The sequence below is a fragment of the Pholis gunnellus genome, assembly GCF_910591455.1.
Source record: "Pholis gunnellus genome assembly, chromosome: 21".
NCBI lineage: Eukaryota > Metazoa > Chordata > Actinopteri > Perciformes > Pholidae > Pholis > Pholis gunnellus.
Window position 1 is genome coordinate 12,666,689 of NC_136548.1, and position 27,813 is coordinate 12,694,501.

The following is a 27,813-nucleotide window of genomic DNA, read 5'->3' on the forward strand; positions in this document are numbered from 1 at the left end:
TCACATCCATTTGTCGGGAGATGGCATCGCAGATTTACAGGTAGCGGGGGAGGAGCCATCAATAGCAGACGTCGATGCTTATCTGGTTGTTTATAGTGACCGCTACATCAATTTTTGATGACTAACTTTGTGGTTACGGTGATCTCACTTTTAAACTAGTTTTTTTTTTTTAACGAACAACATTCAATACCTTAACTGGTCTCCGTTTATTCTAAATTATAGGATTTGCATTCGTGGGAAACCGATAACAAACATTTGTATTGGAAAATGTAGCCGAGGACGTCGAGCTTTGATTACGTAGCTCTGTGGATTAAGGGTTTATAAAAACAAAACCTCCTCAAAAGTAGTCATTTATTACGCTACGTGACAGCAGCATCTCCAACACATTTCTGATTTTACAGTAAAATTTAAAAAAAAAAAGCATAAAATCTTTTTCACTTAAAACAATGCGTAACCATATCGACCGAATAGTTAATCAACTCAGTGAATTGGAGTATTTCTCTAGAGTAGACAGCCATGATAACGTGGGGAATGAAAAGTGATGAAAGGACATCTTACCATGTCTCACCTACAGTGGTGGTTTACTCTCCCTGGTGGACAACAAGTGAAGATCGTTGAGGTCAAACTTGTGGCATTTTTTTTCTTGACAAACTTTGTGAATCATCTTGCACAAATGTAACAATATCTATTAAAGCTGAAGATTCAAATTACCAGATGAGTAAACAAACTGTATTTCAGTGGAAACCACATACAACTTGCTTTCCATTAACTGTACTCCGTCTTTAATATGTTATAGAAGTATTAACCTTCATTAGGAGAGAACCTAGTGTTTCATCCAACTTGAACATGAAATATTGACAACTTCATGTATTGAAAATCCAAGACGTGCTTGTAAATGTGTTTAGTTGACAGCCAACCATGAAGCACAAATAAAATATCCCTTCTTTAAAAAAAAATCCACTTGACAAAGACGAACACTATTGGCAACACCCGTAGAACACACAAACTGGGACAAACTGGTGTAAAGAAAATACCTGCTGTGTGATTTATACTGGACGTTGTAGTGTTAATAAATCCAACAATGGGTGGTGATGAGCAAATATCTTGAGCTTGGCACAATAATATTTTTAGGGCTGAAATGATGAATGAAAAGACAGTGCTAGCAAAGAGAAAAATAGAACAGACGACGGCAACATAGTGTGAAAGTAGGACATTAATTGGAAAATATCATCCTTCCTATTAAACTACATTTGTATAACAAAAGGTTCATAACCAACATCTCTGATTTGATTAGATAAATTACATGGCAGGACAATACGTATAAATATAGAGAAGGGAACACAGTGGTCCACTCTTATCTTCACTTCAAGAATAAAGTCTTCAGTTTGCGGCGATGCAGACTTCCTGTGGTCCGACATACTCATGGAACAAAGTGGGATTAAAAGGAGTGCTACTAGATGTAAGAGAAAATAAAATATTCAAGTATTAAATACTAGTGTAAACAAATCTATCTGTAGTACAGTACAAAACTATTGTAGTGGGAATATTACATGGTCATCGTCATCAGTGCGGATAATGCTATATGTGAAAAAGCATTGGAGTTTACCATAATGTCTTTTAGCTGTACCGATTCACTGTGTATCCCGTAATAATACAAATCACATCTTATCTAATGTTTCTGGAGTCATGTGCGGTGACCGGTGACATTTCTACGGCGCTCCATCTGGAATCCACAGGACTTTACTCTGTTCCTGCTCCACGATGGTCATGATCTGAGTGCAAATGAAGGCGACGCTGCCTCCTTGGACAACGCCTGCAACACAGTGAGGGTGGGGAGGAATATTTACATGAGAAGTGATAAGCATTTGGCTGAAACTAGAGATTCTTCCCATTATCAATTCATCAGTCAAAAAACCATAAAGAAGACAGATATCAACTTTTATATTTCATGCAGCCTTCTTCCTTGCGAAACCTGGTGCCTACATTACCCACAATGCAACTCAACCCACAACAGTTATTTTGCATGTGTAATGCTTGAAGCAGCTAATGTAGCCTGGAGCTGCTAGTCTCTAGCAGCTACAAATGTCTGGTAAGCTCACTTCTCTCTCACTCCTTTTTCAAACTTTCAGTCATCAGTTTCAAGTGACATCACTTGAAGTAATTTATCAGATTTCCCACAGCTCCCTCTGGAGCCACCAACGGCTTTATGCAACCACATTTAAAAAGGACACACACACACACACACACACACACACACACACACACACACACACACACACACACACACACACACACACACACACACACACACACACACACACACACACACACACACACACACACACACCAAAATAAACTGTTTTTACTCTCACATAAGACAAAGAAAAGCAACAAAAATTCGAACAAGTGGGAAGCTGAGACTATAAAATATTTAGTGTTTTTGCTTAAAAAAAAATATGTATAATAATTTGATTGACAGACAACGTATCTGCAACTTTTCTGATAGTCGACGAATATATGAATTAGTTTTACCTCTAACAAGTTCCCAGAAGGCAATGCAATGAGCTATAAACACTAATGCTCTAATGTTTGTCATGGACAAACAGGACTATGCAGCCAAATTATTTCAGGACTTTTGGACTACAGGGATGTGATCGGTAACACTTCATGGCATTTTCCTGTTCAGATTTATAACTTCTGATAATTACAAGTTCTCTTGTGTGCAGAAGCTGGCCAGCCACCTCGCCTTGTTAGAGGGGATGTGTTCATTCCCAAAGCCCTTCCCCATAAATCAACTTCTTTTATAGAGTCATTAATCAGCTGGACAGTCGGGTGTGTCAGACTGGCTGCTGCTCTAGATACCAAAACTTTGAGCTTTTTGGAGCACAATATATCTGTAGTCTTTCACAGATCAGACACAGATGACCTCCAGTGCTGTTGTTGAGTCACATTGGTTAAACTAAACCGTATCAAAATATAAAACTTTTAACCAAAGCTTATTGTAACTGGATTTGATTATTCTGTGTTTTCCTGTAAAATACACCCTTGCTATGCAGCAGACTCTGCCTTAAAAGGGCCAGTTCACCCAAATACCACTTACCTGTTATTAGATATGGTTATGATTTGATGTTTGGTTTTGAGAGATAAGCTGCTAAGATTTGTTGCCGCCACTATACGATGGAGATGTATTCTATTTGTATTGAAAGTGCTTTAAAAATTGCTCAAATTAAATTTAAAATAAAGATCAGTCTGCCGTGACAGGATTAAAAAAGATAAGCTTTTATCTACACTGGTGTTCAGCCCTGCAATGACAACCAAATTACTCATCATATACACATTTAGTACCTCGTTTAGTCTCTATAAGCTCAAAATAATTATTATTACTGTATCTATGCTCTCTGCAGTACATCAGAAAGATAATCTCGTGATTTCCACCAACCTGTGAAGAAGCGGCTGTACTCCTGCTCTATCTTCTGTGCCGCCTCATACTGCTCCTTGGAATGTTTCTGAGAGAGTTTATCCCGCAGGTACAAAGGGTCCTTCTGCTCTCTGAAGAGACAAACATCAGCACCTGTCAACATTCTTTAAAAATCACACTACACACAGAATCATAACACCGTGCAATACCAAGCTGTGGAAGGAGTCAGTTTGTCCAAAAAGGCAAATACATTTTTAAAATAGGTTCTTGTTCACTTTGAAGCCGTTGGTCAATAAATGGAAATGGAGCTTTGTATGAGGGATTAGAGCATTTATTGTGATTGTGTATTTGCAAGTTGAATATAAACCCAAAACAAAATCTCTAATTTCTATAATCAAACCGTGCAAGCTACAACAAGTATGATATGAATGAGATCTCTCTACTGCAAACTCTTCTCACCAACTGGTTCACTTTCTATCTGCACACAGTCCTCATACGAATTCAAATGACTACCCAGTCTTCATCCACTGGGAGCCCCTGAACTAACTTAAAATCCCACTCTCATCTCTCTGTGGCACTCCGTATGCAGTCAACATATTGGTCTGCTGTTGCCTCCCAGAGGATAAAAAAACCCATGAAAAAGCTCGAGCTTCCATCAACCGCTGCCACAGGCAGGCAGTGGGAGGCGTGTTTGTGTGCTGCTGCGGTGGAAGGGGGAAGCGAGTGTATTAGCCGCCCACGCCGCAAAGCGGAGCCACAGGCCCCGAGAGCTCTCCCTGGACAGCTGGCACTCAGCTGATGACAGAAAAAGCTTAGCAGGACTCAGTCTCCACCATGTTTTCCCGCTGCACCACTTTATAGTTTTGTGGGTGTGTGTGTGGCCGAGAAAGCCCGTTTCTACCAGACCTGAGTGTGTCTTTATTTGTGTAGTTATGTGTGTGCGCCTGTTCACTCCAAAGATAACGAGTCCGCTCAAACATCAGTATAGGGTCAATATGTAAACCTACGTCCTGTACGTCACATTAGCGTTGATGGGATGTATTTGACTAACTTTGAGGTAGATTAAAGATTTAAGGTATTGTCCCAGGGTATCAGATCACATTTGATAAATAAATAGATCCCTGAGGAGATATTGGGGATCTGCAGCAGCAAATACAGGATAGATCATTAGAGCAAAGCAACAACGCTCAGTGTTCGTCAGAAAGATAATGTGTTAATATGATTCCATTTTGTTCCTTTTGTTGCAATAGTATTAGTGTCACTGGTATTGCTTTGAGAGACAGATAAGACGTTTGTTACAAAGTCATCACAAACTGTTCACCTCAGCAGAATTAATCTCCTCATGAGAGTACAAATGAAAAATGGATCTATGAAATATCACAATCATCCTATCAGGTGGTGGTTTCTGAACTACTGACACTGAATAAATCAAGTTGATCAATTACTTTTTTGTTGTGTCTGCTAGATGAATATGAAAGCAACATGACTCCTGCAGATGTCAATTTCCTGTTTTGATTGAAAGAAAATGAAATGAGAGAAATCTAAAATTATATTTCCTGGAAGGTGAACTGGCATCAACATCGGGAGGAATGTGTGGCTGAGTCATTCTAACATCCATCTTCTTGACTGGGAAAGGACAGAACTTATGCCAAATAATAATAAATAATAAAGATTGTTCCATTTTGTATCAAATATGAAATTATGTCCAATAAGCTAACAGCAACAAAGAATTAAGTCAGATGCTACAGCAACTACAGTGTTTGTTGATGACTTGTGTGCATTCATAGTTAATATTCTATTGGGGATACATTTGTGTAAAATCACATTTTCTCAACATAAACAGCCTCCAGAAACAAAAGCCTTGGATGAAAGATTCTCTCAGTATCTGGCTGAAGGATCTGAACTTGAAACTGAAACTGGGTAAACAGCAGTGGCACCAAAACACAACAGCACGCTTGACATAGACTCAATAGGTCTTCAGATAAGAAAGCAAAAAGCAACTGAAAACAAACATCTTTCAAGTCAACGGGGTTACTCACTTTATCTGCTTGGCATTTTTGTAGCGAATGAATATGACGATTGGGTAGATGTGAACGCTGTGAAGACGCTCGATGGCGTGAGGTGCAATGTCAAGTAAACAGTGACAGTCCTATGAGAGAAAATGACAGCAAGAGACTGCATGAGAAATGGGAGGTGGCGAGTGTGGTTCAAAGGAGAATGTTGCAAAAAAAACATGCTACATGACACATTTGTTTTACACTTCGCAAAGGTTTCAGATTTATTTTGATCAAATTGGCAGTATTGCAGCCATATCGCATCATATACAAATATTACATTTGAATACTGATGCACACGTAAGCTGTGGAATACATTTAGATCTAGATGGACGCTTCTCCTATTTTGCAGCCCAAGGTTATAAAGACAGTAGTGCACAAGCGGCTATAAAACTAAAGAAATAACACAATTGCTGTGGATCTTCTAGTCCACAGCTGTCACAGTGATGGTCCTCGTATGAAGTTTAATACACAGAGAGATGAGTTTACCTTCTCTGTGATCTCTTTTATTGAAGCTACAGTTGTCACATCAAAATGGCCGCTCCGCCGTTTGTAGTCGATGAACACACAATCCTTCACTCCGCGCTCTATTGCCTGCTGAGACGCCTTCATTATCTCTGAAAGTAAACACAATTTTGAAAATGTTTATAATTCAAAACAGATATAGTTCCCTCTACTTGTCAAGTTGATTTTATTATTTCAATTTTTAACCCATGTATCTCTTAGTCACACCTTTCTCTGCAGTATGACAATGTCAGACATGTTAAATTCTTCATGAATAAATAAACTCTAATAACAGACTCACCAGGCAGACAGCGACAGAACTGGCCAGGAGCCTCCTTCACCAACATGTCCTTACTGGCCTCCAGTAATGGACCCAAGATCAGCACCGGTCTGGGGAAAGAGCCCTCCACCCTCTGAACCCTCTGGTACATCAGGCTGACACCGTCTGAGCAGTTCAATACAGAAATACTATTCATTAGAAAATCAATAACCTCAGTTATGAACTCGTGTGCCCTGGGAAAGGTTACGTTGAACCAGCGGGAGTCACTATAGCACAGTACATTTGAATTATCCATCCATGTATTTCAATCTGGTCATGATTCTGGAAAGAAGTAAATATATTTACACAAGTAATGTATTTAAGAATTATATTAAATGTATAAAAAATACATATTTAGAGCCATTTACCAATCTAGATTGTTTTGGTGCGAGTTGCCAAGTTCTGGAGATCTTCTTTACTTCATTTCACGTTATTCTGATGTAAATGCCATAAACTGGAGATGTACGATTTTTAACCTACAGCAAAACCAAGTGTGTTGCTTCTCTACAATGAGTACTACAATTTGGGAAACTTGTGCATCTCTCATGAAGCTGCTTCAGTAGATGATTTCTCACCTTCTGTAACGGGTAAAGAATCTATGCTTATGGCGTCCAGAGTCATCAGATCCTTCCCGTCCTTTGATCCGCTGCGTTTGTGCTTCAGCCTGCGGCGGAAGAAGGATCTCCGCGCAGCGGCCGACAGAGTCTTGCTGGTGCCGTTGTCGTCTTTCATATCGGCCGTGCCGTGTCTTCTGTAGAACTCCTGGTCCATCCTTATGGAGATATATCAGCACAGTCAACTCAACTGTGACCTACCCTCGATGAATGTGGAAGTGATCATTCAAATACAAAGACCTAGATAAGTCAAAATGCATTAAGTGTAGTTTGTAAAAGTAAACTTTAGGCTGTACTTACATGTATTTACTTGGAATCTGCCCCTTTTCCAACCTCTGTGCATTCTCGTCGAGTTGCCAGGCCATCCAGTAGCCAAAATTGCCATTTGGTAGTGTATCTTCAACATACAGGATGTCATCTTTCTTAAAGCTCAGCTCCTGCTCTACCTCTGCCACCCGCTCATAAAGTGCTCTGACAAGAGATCAACAACGAAGCAGTTATGACGAATACATTCCTCTGACCTGATCTGACATCAAGAGACAAATTCACAGAAGATTGTGAACATAAAAAAAGCTTTTTCGAAAGATTCTGCGTTGAAGATTCAGCCCTCTCGTAGATTAGGTCTCGACCCAAAGCACAAATCTTTAAAACGTGGTATGAGAAATTATTTATGGTCGTTGTGCAAGGCCAAACATCATGTCACGATGACTAACACTCTAACTATTCATCAAACAAATCCAAAGATCTGTTGAAGTACCTTATGAAGAATCCGTCTCCGGGGGACTCTTTGATTGCAGACAGGTTGTCGATGCAGTTCTGGACCTTAAATGTGATCGTTTCAGCTGGTTTCAACATTTCCAGGTAACCCTCTTCTTTAGTTTTGTGCTTCATGCTGATGCTGTTGTACTGTTTGAAAACATCAATTACATAGTTGACAAAAGGACACCGAGCTTGGCTGCCAACACAGAGTGACTCATCATTTTCAATAAAAGCAAGCCAAACAATGCACGAAAAAAGACATTTATAGAGTTGCACTGAATCTGAGAGCAGTTGTTGAACTTTGAATGTATAACCAGAGTGCTTTTGTTCAGTAACAGTGACTCAGGTGCCGTCACATCCAACATTGCATTGGATGTTTTAAAAATCTTGTACCCTTTCTTCTCATCTTTAATTTACTATGTTAACAGTGTGTTTTAGAGAGAGGAGGAAGAGGGAGTGATTGTCTTGGTGGTAGCTCAGGCAAACAAACAAATGATCAACGAGGTGGATTGCTCATCCGGCGAGACGAAATACTGTGTGGCTTAAAATTGATTGAGATGTGACGTTGGTAGCCACGCCAGAACTCCTTGACCAAGGCGTGCAGAGGTCGTTATTCCCTCATTGTGTCTAATAATGTCCAAGTCATTTATATTGTGCACATGACATTCTTGGTTGATTAAAATGAAAAAAAATGTTTGCCCATACCTCCAATATCAAGTCTCCAGGCAGCAGGCCGTCAGAACTCTTAGCAGGACTGTCATCATCCAAACTCTCCACAAAGATGCCGTAAAGGTTTCCTCCACAGACCTGAACTCCCAGCTCCACCTGGATCCTCTTCAGCCTCACCAGCCGAGGCTCTGCAGCCCGGCGTGTACTGGAACCAGGAAGCCTGAAGAAAAACCTTATAGTCAAGCTTTGAATCTGTCTGTCCCTTCACTATACCACCTCCCAAACAGCTTTAAAGCCTATATTTGTTTGCTACTGCAATATTCAATTTTCACCCATCACAAGACAAACAGGAAACTAGGATTACCGCCTCGTGGCTGTTTGCCTCTGCCAAGCAGTCAACTTGCAATTCAAAATATCATCACTTAATCATTTTTTAGCTATTAAACATTAGTGGGAAATTGTCATAACTAGCATATGAATTTTTGAGTTATGGCCCAAAATGAGTTTTGAGAGTTCACAGTGACATTGTACTTTGCCAATATGATGAAATAGACTCCTGAGATATGGCTTCACATCAATGGGACGGACGTAGATATGGACAGGTGGCCACGTCGGTCGCCGGAGCAGAGCCATAAAACTATCACAAGTGGAATGTGCACCGAATATGAAAGTAGCTGCATCTGTGGTAGCAGAAATAGTTTCCTGTCCTACCTAAAGGAGCTTTGAGGGCTGGTGGCAGGAGTCGTCTGTTTGGACGGCGGCGTAATGGTGCCCTCGTCCTGCTCACTCAGAGTGTCTGCGGTGCAGTGGTCGTCCGGGGTGGTGGCTCCGCTGTCGCGGTTCGTCGGCTGGTTGCTGATCGACTCCATACGAGAACTAAGGACAACAGAAGTGGAGTCAAAATCCACTCGACACAAAATTACTTCAAATAAATAAAAGCTATTCATTGAGTGTTGGAAATTAAGTCAATGTCAACATAGACAGTAGTTACGTTGTTGAATACATTGTGTTATGTTTGCATTTGTTGCTTGATCTCATTTGATTTGTTATATTGTCACTTCATTATGTTGTATGTTTGGAAGTGACTCATAATGTGCTGTTTGCTGTGAACACAGTGTGTTAATAATGGTTGTAGAGTAGCATAACTATTCCATTCATGTTCTCACATTATACTGGAACAACTTTCACTGTACTGACAGGCTTCGTTTTTGCCGGAATGGTTCATTTGATGACCTTAAAATCATGCAATCAATCTGTGTAAGTGATTGTTGTGGTGTTCTTTCCTCCTCGCCTTCTTACCCCGAACGAGAGTGGTTGCCCAGCTGAAACATGTGAGGATTATACTGAGCCAAAATGGTGACTGTGTCACATTGCTGTCCGATCACCAGCCGCGCCTGCTGCTCGTTGGCATTGCGAAGGTTGATGCCATTAAACTGGAAACAGAGGTGACTCATCAGACACAGAAAGAAAACAGTAAACCACAGCTAGATATCTCGTGGAAGTGCGGTCGCTGCTGTACCTCGAGGAGTTGGTCTCCGTACTCTAAACAAGCTTGGTGTGCGATGCTGCCTGCTGTCACTTTGGACACAAATACTCCCCCGTTCTCTCCACTCACAATGGAGATCCCCAGTGGTTCTGCTCCTTTCTGTACTGTCACATTGCGTGGCTCCTCCAAGTAGGGCCTTCAGGGAGAAAAACAAGAGGATTACGTTTTTCAAACGACATCTGTGGGAAACGATGAAGACAGCAGGGAGGATGCAACATGCAATTCTGAATGATATGAACTTAATATAATTCCGACTAAAAACGTTCTATGCAACTTAACTCCGTACTGTGTTTTGCTTCTGACGATTCCGTTAAAGATACATAGCTAGCCTTCAGTTAGTTAATAAGAAATGGGAGCTATGTGGGACATGCCAAATGCATTTCAGAAACAAATGTCATGCAATCATACAAAATGCAACAGCATTCTGAATAAATAACAAGAAAAGAAAAAATGAATGAGTGTGTAGGTCTTGATATCCGTGCTCTCACAGCCTTGCAGGTAGTGCACTCTATGTGCTACAAGCAGCATAGGACAAACCTCAAACTTCTTAAAGAGAAGAACTTGGGCTTAACTGCCAGTGGAAGTCTGACAGAAGTAGTGACATAAGAGACAAATCTGAGAAGGAGATGGAGAGAGGAAAGAAAGAGAAATCACACGAAGCAGGGGCGGAAGGATTTCAGGTTGTAATGAACAGCAGCAGAGAGGAAAGCGATTAGGATAAAATGATAGATGGGGAGTCGGCGTTCTAATGGTACAAGGATGGAGGCTCACAGCGTTGTTTACTGCTTCACAAGCACTTCATTACAATGAGGTAGACAGAAGTACAGACAAATGGTGGAAAAAAGGTAATGTTCTGCTGAATAATGCAGCCCTGACAAGAGGCTGGCTTACCCATCCTTCCGCCTGTCACCAACGGGAGCAGGGCTGACCGATATCCTGGGCTGGGTGGAAATGGAGCTCTGCGATTGGCTGCTAGTGAAAGAAGATGTCTCCAAGTTGACGGGGGACGTTGGAGGTGTCGGGCTGCTGCACTCCGAATGTGAGAGGGAGCCTGGAGTGGCAGAGGAGAAAGGTATGACTGCAGACTTGACGTGTACTGCTCGTTATCAGATGATGTAGCTGCAAAACTCAGTCGTACTTTTGTCCGATCCAGTGGAGCGCGGAAAACGAGTTGGAGGGATCTTAATGCGTTCTGCCTTAAACTGTAAAGTACTGCAGGAGCCTAAACACCGCAAACAGAGAGAAAGTCATTAAAAGGTTCACTGAAACAGAAAATTAAATTAAATATTGCAAGGTTTCCCTCAGGATATTGCTTAGTGCTGGTCGTAAGCCGTTTTTCCCCCGACACTGCAATTGACTGCTCTGATGGACTACTACAATGATAATGTATGACGTGGCCGATCAGTCACTGTCTCTCCTGAGCTGAGTCAGACAGATTGCAGTAGATCTCAGTTTAGTTGCTAGATGACATCTGAACTCTTAAAATATGGGGAGCCTTTCCTGTGTGATGTACAGCAATCCTGCTATCCTTTTTCACAGCCATTTCTTTAGTGAGAATCTCTGATTTCTTCCACCATCCCACTACAATGGAGGGGCAGTAGAGGTGTCTGCTGGAAACAATATCCTGGTTACTTACTACTTTCTAAAACGGACATCATCCCAAATAAAGAATTTGTCTGTGGATCATCCAGAGTAAACAGGACGTTGCTGCTGATCTCAAAACACAAGTAATCAAACGAAAACTATCTGCATGGCTCACTAAAGGTAAGAGAAAATGTGTAATTTGGGTGAACTGACCATTAAAACATGCAAATATCTAACAGTTTATTTACAGGAAGTATTATACAAGTAATGATTTGCCTAAAACTAGGACTGCATTCGTACCCAGTCTGGCACTGGAGGGCAGGGAGTTGGTGCTGTGTGGTGGTTGGCTGCAGCTCGTCTCAGTCAAGTCTCCAGTGCGCTTGTGGCTGAGGTCCAGGCTGAGGCAACCTTGATGCTGGGGGCTAAAAGTGGAGAAAAAGGCCTCAGTAAGTCATCCCACGGTCAATCATTCAACTCAGAGCAAGATGTCATTCACTACATGCCTGTTTAAGACATCTTGGGCAGAGGAAATGCTGTGGTTTGGTACAATAAAAACGCACCAGAGGAATTATTAAATCAATGATGAAAGTGAAAAAACAATACTGGGACTGCAACTGATACTGAAAGTCAAAAAAAATAAAAAGAGCCCATGGTGTTGTCCTCAAATGTGCTGTTTCTTTCCAACCAGCAGCCCAAAACCAAAAGATATTAATTCATAATAAACAGAGAACACAGTAGGAAAAACCCAGGCGTTACTAATAACACTGTCACAATATCTTCTATTACAGGTCAAAATGTCTGCTGTGACAAAGTGTGGAAAATAAAAAAAACAGGCAGATGTTAACACCTTGTGTGTGAATGTGTGTGGACGCCTGAGCTGGGAGCTGGAGGACAGTTGTTGGTCTGGATCTCGTGGCTCCAGGCGGTGTACACTGGGTTCCTCATCACAGCAGTCACTGCAGGACACGGGGCCAAACCTCGCTGTGCTGGGTCTGGAGGAACACATAGAACAGGATCTGACATAAAGATCAGACTAAGCTTCACCACGTCAGCCACGTGATGAGAAGAAAAAAAAAAAAGGTATGGTCACATTACATTACCGTCCTACGAAAAGCAAAACAGGCGAAGTTGTTCAAATGACTTACGCGACGTGACGCTGCCGTAGCTGGGAGGTACAAAGGGCATGCTGTACCGATTGGAACGCATGGGTGAGAAGCGCAACAAGTCCATCGGCTCTGGGGAGTGCTCGTCGTTGGAGAAACTCTGTACCTGCAAGAAGCAAAACATTCATCAATTAATCTATAAAATATAGAAATCCACACACACATTAACAAGAATGCCAGATGAGATAAGGACAGTATCTTAATTACCTGCATGGGGGCAGGGATGTGTAATGGAGTAACGTTTCGCCGCAGTGCAGGTGCCGATTTTGGCCGGTACCTCCTCTTCTGCCGCTCCTCCGCTCTGTGTCGACGCCCCTCCTCCTCCGCAGGTTTCTTGGAGACACTTTTGGTCTCTCCTGGAGGAGCGTTGGTGTAATAGAGCTGGTCCCCTGTCTCTCCACGGTCCTGTGGGATTGTAGCCTGAGCCGGGGTGGTTGATGTAGTGCTGGTGGTAATTGTGGAGTCGGATGCCGAGCTGTTCTGCTGGCGATGTTTGTACCTGAACGAGTCGCTCCTGGCTGGCGGGGTGGGAGGGGTCTGAGCGGGTTCAGATATTGAGCTCGGCGGCGAGTGCTTGGGCAACTGAGAAAGAGACGTTTCGGGCCTCCTGAAAGCGTTCACTTCAAAGATGGACTTCCTCTGTTTGACCTTTTTGTATATCGAGAGCGGTGCACACTCAGGAATAGAAGCTTCCGTTAGGACTTTAGGCCACGTGCCTCCACCGGGCTTCGCTGATGAGCTTTGCACTCGGTCCAAAGCTGTCTGGGGAGAGCTGCAGTCAGACAGCACGGGGGTGAAGTTGAAGGGGTGATGGTGGAGCTCCGGCCTCCTGTAGCAGAAGTCTGGGTGGGGCTCTGAGGGACTGTGGGAGGTGGAAAGGGAGCGGGAATGCAGGGAGCTGTTGGAAAAAGGCTTGTGGTGGCAGTGAGAGTTGCTGCTGCTGCTGTCCAAAGAGTCACCTGTACCCTTACACGCTTCGTCCCCTCTGCTGCCCAAGTCACAGCTGCAAATGTCTGTCTGTGTGGAGCAGTTGTGCTTAGAGTTCCTGCAGATCCTGGCGTGGATCTCACAGGGCTGGAGCCGAGAGATCTTTTCTGAGTCTCTCAAACCTTCAAATAAACTTTGTCCAGAATAGCTCTGTGGTAGGAACTGTAGAGGAAGGGATGTAAAGCAACGCTTATTTCACTTTACTTTTTAATAACAATAAATTAAAAGCATTTTGTTTGTGTAGGTCTGAAGACTTCACCTTCATGAGGGAGATGCTGAGAGAATCACGGCAGTTCCTCAGCAGAGACTCACATTCAGAAAGCGACTTGTTATCGAGTGCAATGCCATTGATCTGTAGAGGACAAGTTCAGAAAAAATGTCAGTAGTTACAACTTCAAATACAACATAATATACATCATTACGCTTTGGTCGAGGGAATTACAAAGTTTGCTTAAGTATGTGTGTAAAAATACTCTATTTCTTTCACCAACTATTCTGAAGATGACAGAATACTAGTAAATCTGCTTGATTATTGAGTGCGCTGTTAGATAGACGAGAAGAATAAAATCTTGAACATACACTTTGCTTTTTCTAAGTCTGACAGCTATTCAATGTTGTAGTTTGATTGACATTCATTGACAAACTCCTTTTATCCTTTCCTGGTACAAAACAGTAAAATACATAGGTTTCCTGTATACCAACTACCAATACTGTGAAGATAAATATATTGTGTAAACTTTAAAGAATTAGTATACAGTGAATATGCCTGTGGCCAGTAGAGGGCACAAGAGGCAAACGTCTCTGCCCACATGGCATCAAATGGGCATCATCTCTTATCATGTCTCTTGACAGGTTGTTTGACAGCATACTCACAGCTAACAGTCGATCCCCAACAGTAAGAGCGCAGTCTCTGGCAGCTGGACCGCCTGGAGTCAAAGTGGCAACAAACACTCCACTTTCCAGACCGATGCCGCTGTCTGAGAGGTGAGACAGAAAAAACAATCATAAATCCTGTCAGACAGTTCTATCCAACTTCAAAAAACATAAAAGCTAAAAGAAAACTTTCACCATTACATTCGTAGAATTAAAAAAATATGAATAAATACTTAATGTGATTAGTTGTATGTTAACAGCAGCATTTTAATGGTAAAAAAAGCTTGAAGCTGACCTTTGTGTCCAGCCAGGTTGATCTGGATCGGAGTGATGATTCGTCCTCCTAGGGACTTCCTTCTGCGTACCACCAGATTGATCACTCCCTCGCCGCTCAGCACCGCTTTGATCACCTGTTTCCTATCCTTATTGGTCAGGTCCACATCATTCATTTTCAACAACCAATCATTCACCCTGCACAGAAGGAACCACAGTGAAAAGGTCAATGAATTAAAGTCACCAAAAGAAAGTAAGGACATAAAAACAATTTCCTTACTTTAGACAATATTTTATCTAAATAAACACTGCATTTTCCGTAACCAAAACTATGGTCTAATTTCAAATTATAGAAGTATAAAATGTGCTGCAATTACTGAAATGGGAAAGCATTGAGACATTTACCTTAATCTTCCTTCAGCAATACTTCCTTTATCCACCTTACTGACAAATATGCCACAATCTCCTGGTAAATAAGGATCATTTACCCCTTCAGCGATATCAAACCCCAGCGCTTTCAAATCCATGTCCTGAATATGACAAATAACACATTTACAGTTTACAAAAGTGAATCTTGTCATATTATCATCTTGTGTTTCAGTGAATTCACAGTGGTTCCTACTCTGTGCTTCTCAAATTCTACAACTTCCGTCTCCCACTCCATCGAGTCCGTGTCGATGGCTGAATCATGTGAACTGTGAACCATCAGCTGACGAAACCTTGCTTCCTTTTCCAATTGGTCCTCCATCTTTTCTCTGCAGGGCACATAACATGATAAGTACAGTCCCCTTCAGAAGTAATTTAGTGACATACTTCCTCCACTGGGTGGTGCAAAAGATCTGGTATGAAATCATTATGGATCCCCAAAACAAGAGGAGCACCGACTCTGACACAAGTAGAAACGTCATGAATTGACAACAGTAGTTACTTGAATAATAAAATTCAAAGCTTGAAGCTAAACATAGTGCAGAAAATGAGGCGGAATGACTCACTTGAGTTCTTTGAGTTCCCGTGCAGCGTCGTTCTTCTGCTTCCTTGTGTCATCCAGATTCCTCAGAGCATCTGCCAGATCACTCACAGCTCTGTCCCGCTCTCGTCTCAGGTTGTCACATAGCGTGCTGACAGATGCACACAACAAAAGAAATCAGCAACAGACCAAATGTAAACAAATCTATTTCGGTCTGAGTCTTAGAATCTTCACCAATACGAAACATAAACACAACATATTTTCATAAATCTTCTGAACCCATTCCTTACCGTATGCTCTCCCTCTCTGCCACTATCTTGTCCCTCTCCTGAAAAGCCCAGTCTCGTCGGCACTTGGCTACCTCGGCCTCTTGCACGGCCTCTTTCAGCTCCTGAGAGATGGCCTCGTACTGCTTCCTCAGGATATCGATCTCCTTGTTGGCTCGTTCCATGTCCAGAGTGGCAGAGTCTTGTTTCTGGAGGAGTTGACGGACATGTACAGTGATGAAAGTCGATGTAGGACTGTACACAGGATGTGAGCGGCAAGATGCTTTACACCTAATATTGAGCTGTGTAGACACATTTTAAAAGTAGATTTGATCATTTTACAGTTTGTAAAACTTCATCATTTTTCCCGGCACAATTGTTTTTGCTCCACATACATTTGCATTGTATTAAAAAAAGAAAAAATACCTGTACAGCAGGGAGGCTGCCAAGTATAGTGAGAGCATTAATTAAGACCATAGCTAAATTAAATCATTAGACTCCAATGTATGGTTTGGTTTAATTATCTATTTCTGATGCAGTGCAGTTCTCTTGTGCACTTCAAAGTTAGGGAGCCTTTTTACTGTAACTGTTGTAATTTCCTAATGCAGGAATCTCAGGACTTTCATTGCAATTAATCAGATCACACTGCAACTAAGTGTGATGGGCGATGCACAGTTTCTCAATAAAATCAATGTGTGGAAACCTGCCAGCTGCGGGGAAAAAAAACATTTACAACGACTATATGAGATGGGATGAAGGGATTATCGTGAGGGGGATAAATCAATCCCTCCATTTGTAATGATAAATCTCCCGTCTGTCTGGCTACCTGTCTGGCCTGGTAATACTCTCGCAGCAGCTGGTCCCTCTGGATGATGGCCTCCGTCCTCTCCTTGCGGGCCACGTCCCTCTCCTCGCGCACCGTCTCCATGTCCTTGCAGGCCTGGCTCAGCTCTTTCTGGGCCTCGGCCTTGTCCTTCACTTCGTGGCAGTATTTCTCCAGCAGCTCGTTCTTTTCACAGATGGCCCGGTCCCTGTCCACCAGTGCTGAGGCCAGCTCCTTGAAATAGCACAAAATCTCACATATCACATATCACATAGTGGACGATAGAGATCAAAAAGGGAGTAAAAACTCCAAACTTTCTGAAGTCACTTCGATACATGAAGTGTTTTTTTTTCTTCTTCTAATGTAGTTCTACTTTGTATTGTTCCTCTTACTTATCTTTACCTACTTCTTTGTCCTGGTTCTTGTGCAGCTGTGGAACTCGATCAATAAAATCTTATCTCACTGAACAAAAAAGGTGCTACTAACAGATTTCCTATTAAGTTAAAACCTGAAGATTACAAAGAGGTTTTATTCTTTTTTTAGAAGAAGTCAATTTGTTGTGTTTGTTTTCTGTTTTCATTATTGGCTTGATGACTCATACTGGACTGTAGCCTTTCAATACCAATGATGACACATGATTGCTATTTGGCTAGCCTAAATAATCTGGGGAAGACCGCAGCTATGACCAGTTTAACAACAATCGATACATTTGGAACATGCAAGTCATTCTTCGTCAATATTTTCCACACACACCGTGAAAAGTACCCTTGTAAATTTTAAGCATACGGATATGATTCAACAACAAATTTAAAACTACGGACCCTCTGATTCAGCCGTTACCTGTCGGAGAGCCTCTAGCTCTTCGCTGGCCACCCGTCTCTCTGAGGAGGTGTTCTTCAGCTTCGCCTCTGCCATCTCCAGCCCAGTCTGAAGCCTGTCCACCTCTTTGATCACCTGATCTCGCTCGCTCATGATCAGGCGGTACTCGTTGATCACAGAGTCCCGCTCCTCCCTGTATTTCTCACTGTCCTTCACCGCCTTGAGCTGCTGGGTCTTCTGCCGGGTCGCCTCTGACTGCAGCCGGTCCATCTCTCGCTGCAGCTCCTTGTTCTGGGCTGTGGCTTTGGACAGTTCTTGCTGTGTGTTGTCAAACCTGCACCACATCGGGAATGAAAATGGGTTTTACTGCTCTGTATATATAGTCACCCTTTGCATTTGAATATTTTCTGAGTTGTGCTAAAAAAACAACAAATTAAAACAAAACTACTAGAAACACAGACAGACAAGAAACAGCAAGTGACCAAGCTTGCAATCTCATCATCATAAATGAAAAGTTAAAATGGGAAAGCATCTGCCCAACGGCAAAGCTTCATCTGCCTTGGATTAAGAATGTTTTAAGCACTGTGCAGATCTGACCTTGGCTCAAGTCCTGAGTTTGAAGCAAAGTTTGCTGCAACTGCTGTTAATCATTAGACTTTTTACAGCTGCTTAGTGTGGGTGGGTGTGTGTGTGTGTGTGTGTGGCTCCGAGAGCTGCTGGTTGTGTGTGTGTGTGTATGATATTTCCGGCTTTACCTTCTTATAGACGAGGAGTACTGCTGCTGATAGTGGATGGCAGCATCTCTCTGCTTCAGCAGCATATCCAGCTGTTTCTGCAGCTGGTGGTTCTCCTCCTCAGCCTGGTCCAGACGACTGAGGTCTGCGTTGTGACCGGCCGTCTTGTCGTTGTAGCGCTTCCTCAGAGCCTCGTAGTCGCTCTTCACGGACTCCAACTTGTCAACAGTTGTGTCATAAAGCTTGTTGAGGACATCAGATGACCCCTCTCTCATCACCTGGAAATGACATCATTCATTCTTACTGAATTAGAGGGGTACAATGGGACAACTCCTTTCATCCAAGTGCAGTGAAAGGATGCTGCCAAACAATGCAATAAAATGTGTTACATAATACAAAAATGAGGTTTGGTCATGCCTTTTTCAATACCATTTCGTATTCAAGTTGGCTTTAATGTAAATAATGAAGTCTTGAATATAAGATAGCAGTGTTTTGGCACAGAAATTTGCTTAATCTGTTAAGTAATCAAGCTTCAGCCCTCAACTGTGTGCTGAGGTAGCAGGCCAGAGTCTGTAAAGCTTACAGCTTTACTTTTATGGATAAACAGAAATTGTAGTGCAAGTTTTCCAATATTTGTAAAAACATGCAGAACAACAACAACAATGCTTTCACACCTAAACGGTTTGGTGCGGTTCAAACAAACGTTGGTGCATTTGCCTGTTTGTTTAGTCTGTTCTGAAAGCTAGCTACCAAACAACTGCACTAAGACCAAGGAGAGAAGAAGATATTCGATAGTAGCGTAAATTCATAAGCTAAACTATCATCATGTGTGCATTTCATTCAATCCATGTGCTGATCACAGTAACAGTCAAGGAAGCCATTCTGGGGCATAGTGGTTAACGGAACTACAATGTCCAAAGTTCAGTCGGGGACCTTTGTTAACTCACGCTCCCGATTTTTCCCTGTCCGGCGCTACACTGTCAATCTAGGCGACAGGAAGCAATCCATAGAACTAGGCGAGATAATTCGGTAACCATGTATACACACACAAGCATATCAGCACATGAGTGCAGGACTTTGCCTGATTCATCAGAAGAGTGGTCAGAAGACTGCTCAATGACTGAGAAGTCTGCAGGTCAATATGATGTCATGTTTACATCCCTTGTTTTGCTCTCAGACTTAAAAGCAACACTGTATCATTTGGTCCAGACCAGGCCTACCTCTAATCCAAGTCCTACACATACACGTCCAGATAGCTTTTACGTCACTGGCATCTAAACATTACACAATAAAGGTCGACTTTGGACTGACATCACTGAGATACTTTGACTGACGCTGAACATTAGTTTACCTAATGATGACATGAGCTCTGAGGTTAAGGAGGCATGTATCCGTGCTATCAAAGAGCCATGCAAGACATTCCCCGATGGTTATATCTAATAATCTGGCCTTCAGATTGCAGTCAGACAATATGTCCGACGGTGAAACAGTAAAAGATGCACGTTAAGTCATTTGTCTGATTAGAAAGAACGTTTTGATCGATGGAGACATGGGAGTACGGGTACGTCTGACTCATTCCTCTGAATGATGTCGTCTTGGACGTAATGGTCAGCGGGAGAGAAAATGTATTGATTTCTGTCTCAAATGTCAAGATCCAAGTGATTGAATCCCAAGGGCAGTCGGGGATTGGATTGAAATGAGTGTATGCAGACCGTATGTACCTGCTGGTGCAGCAGCCTCATTTCAGCCACCTCTCTCTGGTCGTCGTCATGCAGCCTCCTCAGCTCCTCGCAGGCCTGCTTCACGTGGTTGTGCTCCCGGACCAGCTGGATGTTGTCCTGTCTCACCGCCTCCAGCTCCTCTTTCAGCTGGGCCTGCTCGCTCGCCACACGGCTGTGCAGCGTACTGAGGAGAGACCACAGCTAGAAGCATCAGGCCGTGGGTTTGAATTAACTAACCATTTCAGCAACACTCTCTTTCCCTTGTTCTGGTGTTCTGCTCACATTCATGCCAACAGTTTTTAAGATATTGACTTGAAGTTACGTGTCTTTTGATGACTGCTGCTCATTACCTGTTTTATTTCCCACCTTAATCGAAAATCTGATGAGATAAATAAAAACACAGGCTGCAACCATAGACACTGGATTTCTAGGAAGCCGTTTGTAGTCTAAAGCTACTCTCTGATGCACCCTGGTTGTTATGCATTATTAGGACCTCACTTATGTAAAATAGTTCCATGGTCAATAGTGACTATTGTTGTAATATCAAACTCTTCTTTTCAGGCAACTTAGAGAGACATGCCAATTAGTTTTACGCTAGTACAAACACCGTTTAACTGGTAACAGTACAGACATCGTATCCTCCAGAATTACTGAGTGCCAATGCTAGCCTGAAGTACGTGTTAAGGGACTTATTGATATTAGTACAATGTGTTTAGTGTGAATGGATAAGTGCAGAGGCGGAAAGGACCGTAATAAATACAGACTTTCTCTGATGTGCAAACAGGGCCCAGAAGGAGCGGCTTAAAATGGCAATAATCTGTCCTCTGCTGGTTTGCATTTAGGGGCCAGATGTTGGCTCCCTACACTTTGGAGATAGTATGGCATCATTAAATCACACAAGTGAGCCTCCCTTTCACATCAACTCGGCACAGCTTATTTCACAGGTCAACAAATGCTGTGTTGGTAGCATTATCCTCATGGCACAGATGCCGTGCCGTGCCATGCCACACAGGGTTCAGATGGTGATTACAGAGCATGCTTTGCCACGAACTTCTCAAGAAGGGTATCGCCTACGGGGAAGTAATTCAGTCTCCGCTCTCAACCTTTGGTTTGAAATGACGACTCAGGATTTACGCTGCTAAGAAGACAATAAAAACTGTCTTTTCTTTGTTTTTTTAAACAATCACAAAGATGAAATTAAATTGATGAGGGGCTGTGAGGATTGTTTTCATGGCTCAACTCATAAAGGCTTCATCCCGATTACTCTCGCAGAAGTAAAATCTGTTCAATGCAATCTGTTGCGAATATGTCAGAGGGAGAACTGAATACCAGCTAAAACCCTGCAGGCTGAGCGTGAATGCATAGAGCACAGATGCTCCGGCTGTTGAAAAATTTACAGAAAAGGCTCTGTAGTAGGGCTTTCCACTTACTGGTAGAAGTCTGCTTTCTTCACAGCCTCCTCGCACCTCTTCAGGGTGGTGCTGTGCTGGTTCTGTAGGGATTGCAGGTCTGCCATCGCTTTCATGCACTGCAGCTTCAGACGCTCGTAGTCATGACCTGCTTTTGAGTTTGGTCTATTTCACAGAGAGGGAAGAAGGGAGACAAAACTCGATTTGAATGCATCACAATTTTTAAGACACCACATGGGAGGATGAGAGAAGCATCATACAAACATTGTGCTCATGGGAACACAAGGGAATAGAGGCATCATTAAAATGATATGCTACCCTCTTGTTTTACAGAGTTGAGCACATCTTAAAAACAACTTTGCGTCACATAAGCTCTTACTTCACTTGTCTCTTTGTTGCTTTCAAAAAGCTGAACTAGGCAAAATGCCTCTATTCACAGAGTGCAGGTATACACAGGATCACTGCGCTTTTCTGTCAATGTTTGTTTTGGAAAACAGGCAGTGAGGTGCATGAGATCAGAACAGTACCTGCAGTCATCGAAGGTGGTTCCGGGTGACGAGAGAGCCAGACGTTTGCGTAGTTCGTCCCTCTCACGGGTCACGTGTCTGAGCTGGAACAGAACCGTCTCCATCTTCTCGTTGACCTGGTGGCTGTCCATGTGGGCGGGCGGAGGGGAGGAGGCTTGACCGGGCGTACCTGCGTGAGTCAGCATGTCACTGGTGGCATGTGGCATTTGTAAAGCTCAAACGATGGGGGCTTTTGTGAAACTCCATGGGTTTCTCTTCAACGCGCAATCAAGCGAATAGATTAAAGTGTACACACAAAACTATTCTCCATGTTCTTTCTCTTTTGAGTTTTTACTGAAAACGTGCAGGCTAGAAAAACAAAATGAAAACACGGACAAAAGACTAGTTTACTGGCAAGACTCAAGATCCTCAGGCTGAACTTACTTTGTGTAAATATTAACCAATCACAAGCAAGAGCTCTTTGTTGCAGCTACTGGACCAAAACTCTACACACACAAAAACGCCTTATCTTACTTTATCATTTTTAATCATTGCTCACATTTTTGCAGCCAAAAATCTCCCTCATTGTTGTACTCATTAACCTCAGAACTTATAAATACATTTCACAGAAATCCCTCCACTGATACAAATCAAAGCTCGGTTTCCCTTTCGGTGGCATTGACCAGTCAAATCCTCTCTCCCTCAGAGAATGACTAAGTATTACAAGTCTCTGTGTGTGTGTGTGTGCGCGCGTGTGTGTGGAGGTTTTCTAAATCCTTCTCACATCTGTGTAATCACTTGCATGTGCTCAGCGTCTAAACAGGCAGCAATGACCAACTACTATTTGACAAATACTTTCTCACAAACCATAAAACATCCTTATTTTTTTTCTCCCCCGCAGGAAGATGATGGTTTTATTTCTGACATTTCTGCCCCTGAACACCACCATGAGCGCCACACTCACCTAAGCTGCTGAGGGAGCTGCTGCTTTCCGAGTCAGACGGCATGGTGGACAAGATGCTGTAAGTGGAGCCTGCGAGGCAAAACAAAACATGAAAGTCAGTTGTGAGTGTACTTGACCGTGTCTGCATTATAGTCAGATGATTATCTCCAGCATTGTGTGGTACAGCGAGGCTGTGGAGCTTGGGTTACATTCAGGGGCCTTTACTGAGGAAACAAAAAGGCCGGCTGGAGGCATAATAAGGTGGGACTTTCCCCAACTTGGGATGACGGCGCTGTGGGCTGACAGCAGAGTGTGGCTAATTATCAGTTGGTCAGGGAGCTTGAATACTGACTAGCCAGGGCCCCAAAGAGGCTGCAGCCTCAGAGCTTCTCCTTTTATCTCGTCTGACAACATCACAACGTCCCCCCCTGTGAAAGCCCCTTCTTTCATAGCCGACAGTGATTCATAATTCACTGTACAGAAAGGAAGCCCCAGTACAACACTGTAAGTAAGTATTATGGAGAAGATCATGTTATTTGAAAAACAGAAAGAAAAGCAATTCCTGAAAAGAAAACAGTAAATCCTCAAATTTTAGCAGATGAAACCAAAATGTTTGACACGTTTGAGTAACTTAAACAATGAACAGATCGTCAACGTTGTAGTATAGTAATGTTTTGCTGACTCCCAACTGTTTGCTCTTTTCATCAAATGTGGATCTAGTAAGCACCTCCACACATTTTCCACCTTTTAAGTGCGTCAGAAAAAAAAAAAAGAGATGTTTAACAGACTGCACAAGTGATCAAACAGCCAGCAGTGGACATTTACTGAGATCTGAGTTGGCTGTGGGAGGAGCAGCTTACAGTTCAGTTCAGTTAAATCAGCAACTTCCACCCCTGATGTAGAGTCTTGCGCTCGACTGGGAGCGGGAGCATGACAAACGACTCTATTTACCCACGTCCCAGTACCCTAAATCAATCCCTGGCCGGATGAGTTCCCACTAGCTAAAGGAGACTAGGAGTTTGATTAAGACTGGAAGGAGCCCGGCTAACACGGCTCACCCCTCTTTTTCCCAGCGAAGGACTGAAAGAAAAAAAAAAGAACTGATGTGCCTCAGGATCCGTGGCATCCCATGGATCAAGCTCTCTTTGTTCTCCCTCTAGCTTAAATTTCCCATGACTCTGTTGGAGCAGACAGTGTCTCAATGGGCAAGGTTCACTGTGTCATAGCTCACTCACTTCTTCTGCCCGTGTGGAAGTCATGTGACTCAGGGACCTCGCTGCGGTCTGACCCTCACCACCCAAGTATCTCATTTAAGTTGATCTCTTGTTTAAAAGTCACAGCAAACTTAGGAGCACTAACAACGAGAGCTGATATCTAAAGATTATATCTGTGCCTTTTCCATGAAAATGGGTTTAATGTTCTGTCTCAGATCTAACAGCTCGACAGGAAGTTTTAAACTTGTTAAATTGTGTCAGTCCACGAGGTCACGTTTCCTTCTGTATTGATCCAACAACAAGTATCTTTCTGGCATCTAGCTTCAGGAAGTCATAAAATATGTGAATTCATGTCGGGGTGATTCAAGTAGAGATAAACAAGCCTCTAGTGTTACATTTGTTCACATGCAAATTAATTATTTACATTGCACATAATTCAGCTATCATTCACACCTGTGCTTTTCCTACTGTAATGTAGGCAATTTGTCAAATTTCATGCAACCCCCTCTGGAGCCACAGAAGACTTCATACAACAGTTTTCACATATGCAGTAGTGCTCTGCAAGACCTGTAAACAGACTTTAGTGTGTAGTGTAAAATCAGACTTCCCGCTTAACAACTATTGCATTGCGATGAGGTTTGGTGCGGAGATAATTGATCGTTGTGGTTCAGAGTGAAATGTCTCAACAGCAACTAACGTGGAATCTGGTGCAGACATTAATTGTCTTTGTGAACTTCCTGACTTTCAACTAGCTCCATTATCAAGTCAAACTTTGGTTTTTCACAGTTTGAACATTACAACCTCAGTTGCTAGCATGGCTGCAGACTTGTTCTTGTATAAAGAGATTTGAACTCTCGTACTCTTTGACATCCAGTGTTATTTAACACGTCAGCCGTGAAACACACCCATGTGATTTGTTGCCGTCATGTTATTGTTCTTCCAGAAAAGGTTAGAGCAATCTGTAAACAAAAGGTTTCCAGCCCTGAAGCTATGGTATATAAAACTACAAGACATTGGTTTATTGAAAACAAACAATATTCACATCACAGTGGAAATGTTACGGCTCTGTGATCATTTCATTCGGCTACATTCAGCCTCTCTGTTGTTGGTGTATTTTAGAGTACCTGCTGGGGCTAACTAACGAAGCTCTCACTCATTAGCATTGTTTTGATTTCAAAGATGATCTAGCTCTCTCACCCTCTGGGATTCCGGGTAACTGGGGAGTAGCTAGATCAGGCAGCTGTGCACACGGTTTGAAAACATAGGCTGTAACTAGCTACTGTAAAGGCCCTTCTTTTGGCTGTGCAGTGGAGGAACCTGTCTGCCCAGTAGCAAAAAGCAGCTCAGCCCATTTGTGCCCTGTGTGACTACCAACAGGGAGCTGCAGACTACGAAGAGCAGCCCAAATCATGTTCATGCGCGCAACCCTCTACAGCAGCAGAAAGCCTATCAGTACTCCGTTTTAGACTCGGTGCACAGGCGTGAAATGCAGCGCAAAAACGTAAAAGCTTAGAAAAATAGACTCACTCTGCAGCTACAGTGCTCTCATAAATAATGACAGAATAAATGCATAATTAACAACTCAGAGTACAAAACGCAATAGCCGAGCCTGAATAAAGTAACTAGCAATGCAAATATTGCTTTTGAAATGCAAAAGTGCAGTAGATGTGCAGAGCAAGAACCATGTAGCTGTGTGCATGCAATATTTGGACATTAATCATAAACGGCTTGCCACTCTGAATTTGATACATTTTTCAGCATCCTGAAAACAGTATTCGTGCAGCTTTAGGATTAAGCTGTGAGGTAGAAAAACATATTTAGAGGTACTCATCGCGGAGTAGGAGAAGGTGGTGTCATTTTATGAGCAAACGGAGAAAAATATGACACTGATATTACTGCAGAGACGAGTAAATACATCCCAAAAGAATATGTATTATCCACAAGATGATAGAACATTAAAAGAAATATTTTAAATACATTTTTTTCAGTATTCCTCACATTTCATAAAGCAAACGATTTGAGCACATCAACTCTGGGACTTGTGATGAGTTGTTATACCAGTATATCTTCTGGCATTTTATAGACCAGACAGTCATTAAAATAATAAAAAATAAGTCATTCATATATATATATATATATATATATATATATATATATATATATATATATATATATATATATATATATATATATAATACAATTAATTGTTAGTTGCAGTTAGTTTTGTACAGAGACAAAACAATCTACACGTTATATTCTCACTCTATAGTAAGTCATTGTGTACATTAACACATTTAATTATTCACTCATTCATTTGACTTTCACAGTGAGTTATTGATTCTCTCACACACACAACTTGAGGCAGTTCTGCTGTCACTACATTGATTGTTTGAGTCTTTTTAGGTCCATTAAATACTTTCACAAAGGGCTGGCAGGCTGTGCTTTTAGTGGCATGGCATAGGAAACAAGCACAGTAGTGTGAGTGTAAATAAGCATCAGGTCACATGATAGTGAAGCCCCCTCTCTCTCTCCCTCTCTCTTTATTGCCCACAGGAAAAGCCATGCCCTTCATCAAGTTGTCATATGGTCAATACCCCTAATGGCAGTTAGATCATGGCTAGAGCAGGATCGAAACCAGGTTGGGCCATTCCCAAAATAAAAAAGGACACAAGACCTCTAAACACACAACACATCAAAGCTACACATGCTTCCTAACTAATCTACTTTTTAAATGCCCGTTCTATTAAGCACGACAATGCACTGCTTCACTGTAATGCGTCAAGATATATATATTCTGCTTCTTACCAGTCGTGTGATCCACTGGTCCGGTGCCATTCAGCAGCACAGCGTGCAGGTGAGGGTGCGTCTTCTCCAGGGCCGTGCAAAACTCTGCGAAATGGTCTCTGTCCTTGCTTATGAGTATCTTCAGGAGAAGGTCCACTTTTTCCGAGTTGGTGGAGCAGTTGTGTCCCAGCTCGTAGCGTTCAGACTGGCTGAGGGTCCTGCAGTGAGCCAAAACATCCACAACTCGGTCCGCGTCTGTTATCGACTCCACCAAGTTCTGGTAACATTTCTCCAACAACTCTTTATGCTTGGGCTCCATCTCTGTATCGCTCCGCTTTCGGGTTCAACCAAAAATCAGCTTCGGGACAAACCCCAGCGGCTTTACGTTGCTGGTAGTCAAACTTCACTTCGCACTACTGTCGTAACTCGCCGAAACTATCCCACTCGACCCAGTCGGGACGGTTTTCAACCCGAATTGAAGGATACACAAGAAGTAGCCATATTTGTTGCCCAAGGCTGTTGACTGCGCGAAGATGACAACACATTTTCCCAACCGAAGCTCCGTCCTTCCCGACCAAAAAGAGGACGCCTCTGCCTTTTTTTAAGTTCCGCTCCGCACACGTTGCGCAGACATTGTCGTCCTGAAATAAAGTTATTTCGACATGTTGAAAAGTGTAAAAAATAAAAAAAACTCTTCAAGAGCCTCTCTCTCTCCCTCTCTCTGTGTCAGCCTACTAACTCCGCCATGTCTCACCGTTCAAGCAGCTGTAGCTCTGTGCCAATCATATTTCCGTGCAATGGACATTTAAGGTAAGCGTAGGCGGGGCTTTGTTTGTAGACGCACCTGGGCTCGCGCCGCTTTAA

The 27,813-nt window shown here is 42.6% G+C and overlaps 1 protein-coding gene across 2 annotated transcripts; it reads right to left on the reverse strand.

Annotated features, from left to right (window-relative positions):
• Positions 1-334: 334 nt before the first annotated feature.
• On the reverse strand, positions 335-27,688 carry LOC306713319 (disks large homolog 5-like). 2 transcript variants are annotated; one of them, XM_079182973.1, is made up of 33 exons: positions 26,971-27,688; positions 22,973-23,041; positions 22,030-22,183; positions 21,524-21,667; positions 20,094-20,277; positions 18,394-18,650; positions 17,660-17,972; positions 16,823-17,053; positions 16,021-16,205; positions 15,756-15,881; positions 15,386-15,518; positions 15,169-15,293; positions 14,786-14,961; positions 14,491-14,594; positions 13,877-13,969; positions 12,838-13,779; positions 12,613-12,736; positions 12,315-12,459; positions 11,768-11,889; positions 11,022-11,105; positions 10,775-10,934; positions 9,857-10,019; positions 9,637-9,770; positions 9,049-9,213; positions 8,374-8,557; positions 7,667-7,815; positions 7,210-7,380; positions 6,871-7,067; positions 6,278-6,421; positions 5,962-6,089; positions 5,458-5,567; positions 3,440-3,549; positions 335-1,813 (listed from the first exon to the last, which is right to left on the reverse strand). In XM_079182973.1, exons 1-33 carry the CDS (start codon positions 27,266-27,268, stop codon positions 1,710-1,712), a joined length of 5,928 nt encoding a protein of 1,975 aa, XP_079039099.1. In that variant the 5' UTR covers positions 27,269-27,688; the 3' UTR covers positions 335-1,709. The 2 variants fall into 2 exon arrangements, with proteins under 2 accessions (XP_079039099.1, XP_079039098.1); XM_079182972.1 differs by having other exon boundaries at positions 22,030-22,198.
• Between the last annotated feature and the right edge of the window lie 125 nt (positions 27,689-27,813).

Excerpts from the sequence above, each read along its gene's own strand:
- LOC306713319 (XM_079182972.1), bottom strand. The coding sequence starts at position 27,268 with ATGGAGCCCAAGCATAAAGAGTTGTTGGAGAAATGTTACCAGAACTTG. Across the intron at positions 20,278-21,523 it reads AAGAAAGCAGACTTCTACCA|TACGCTGCACAGCCGTGTGG; the intron begins GTAAGTGGAAAG and ends GTCTCTCCTCAG. Across the intron at positions 12,460-12,612 it reads CTACGGCAGCGTCACGTCGC|ACCCAGCACAGCGAGGTTTG; the intron begins GTAAGTCATTTG and ends GTGTTCCTCCAG.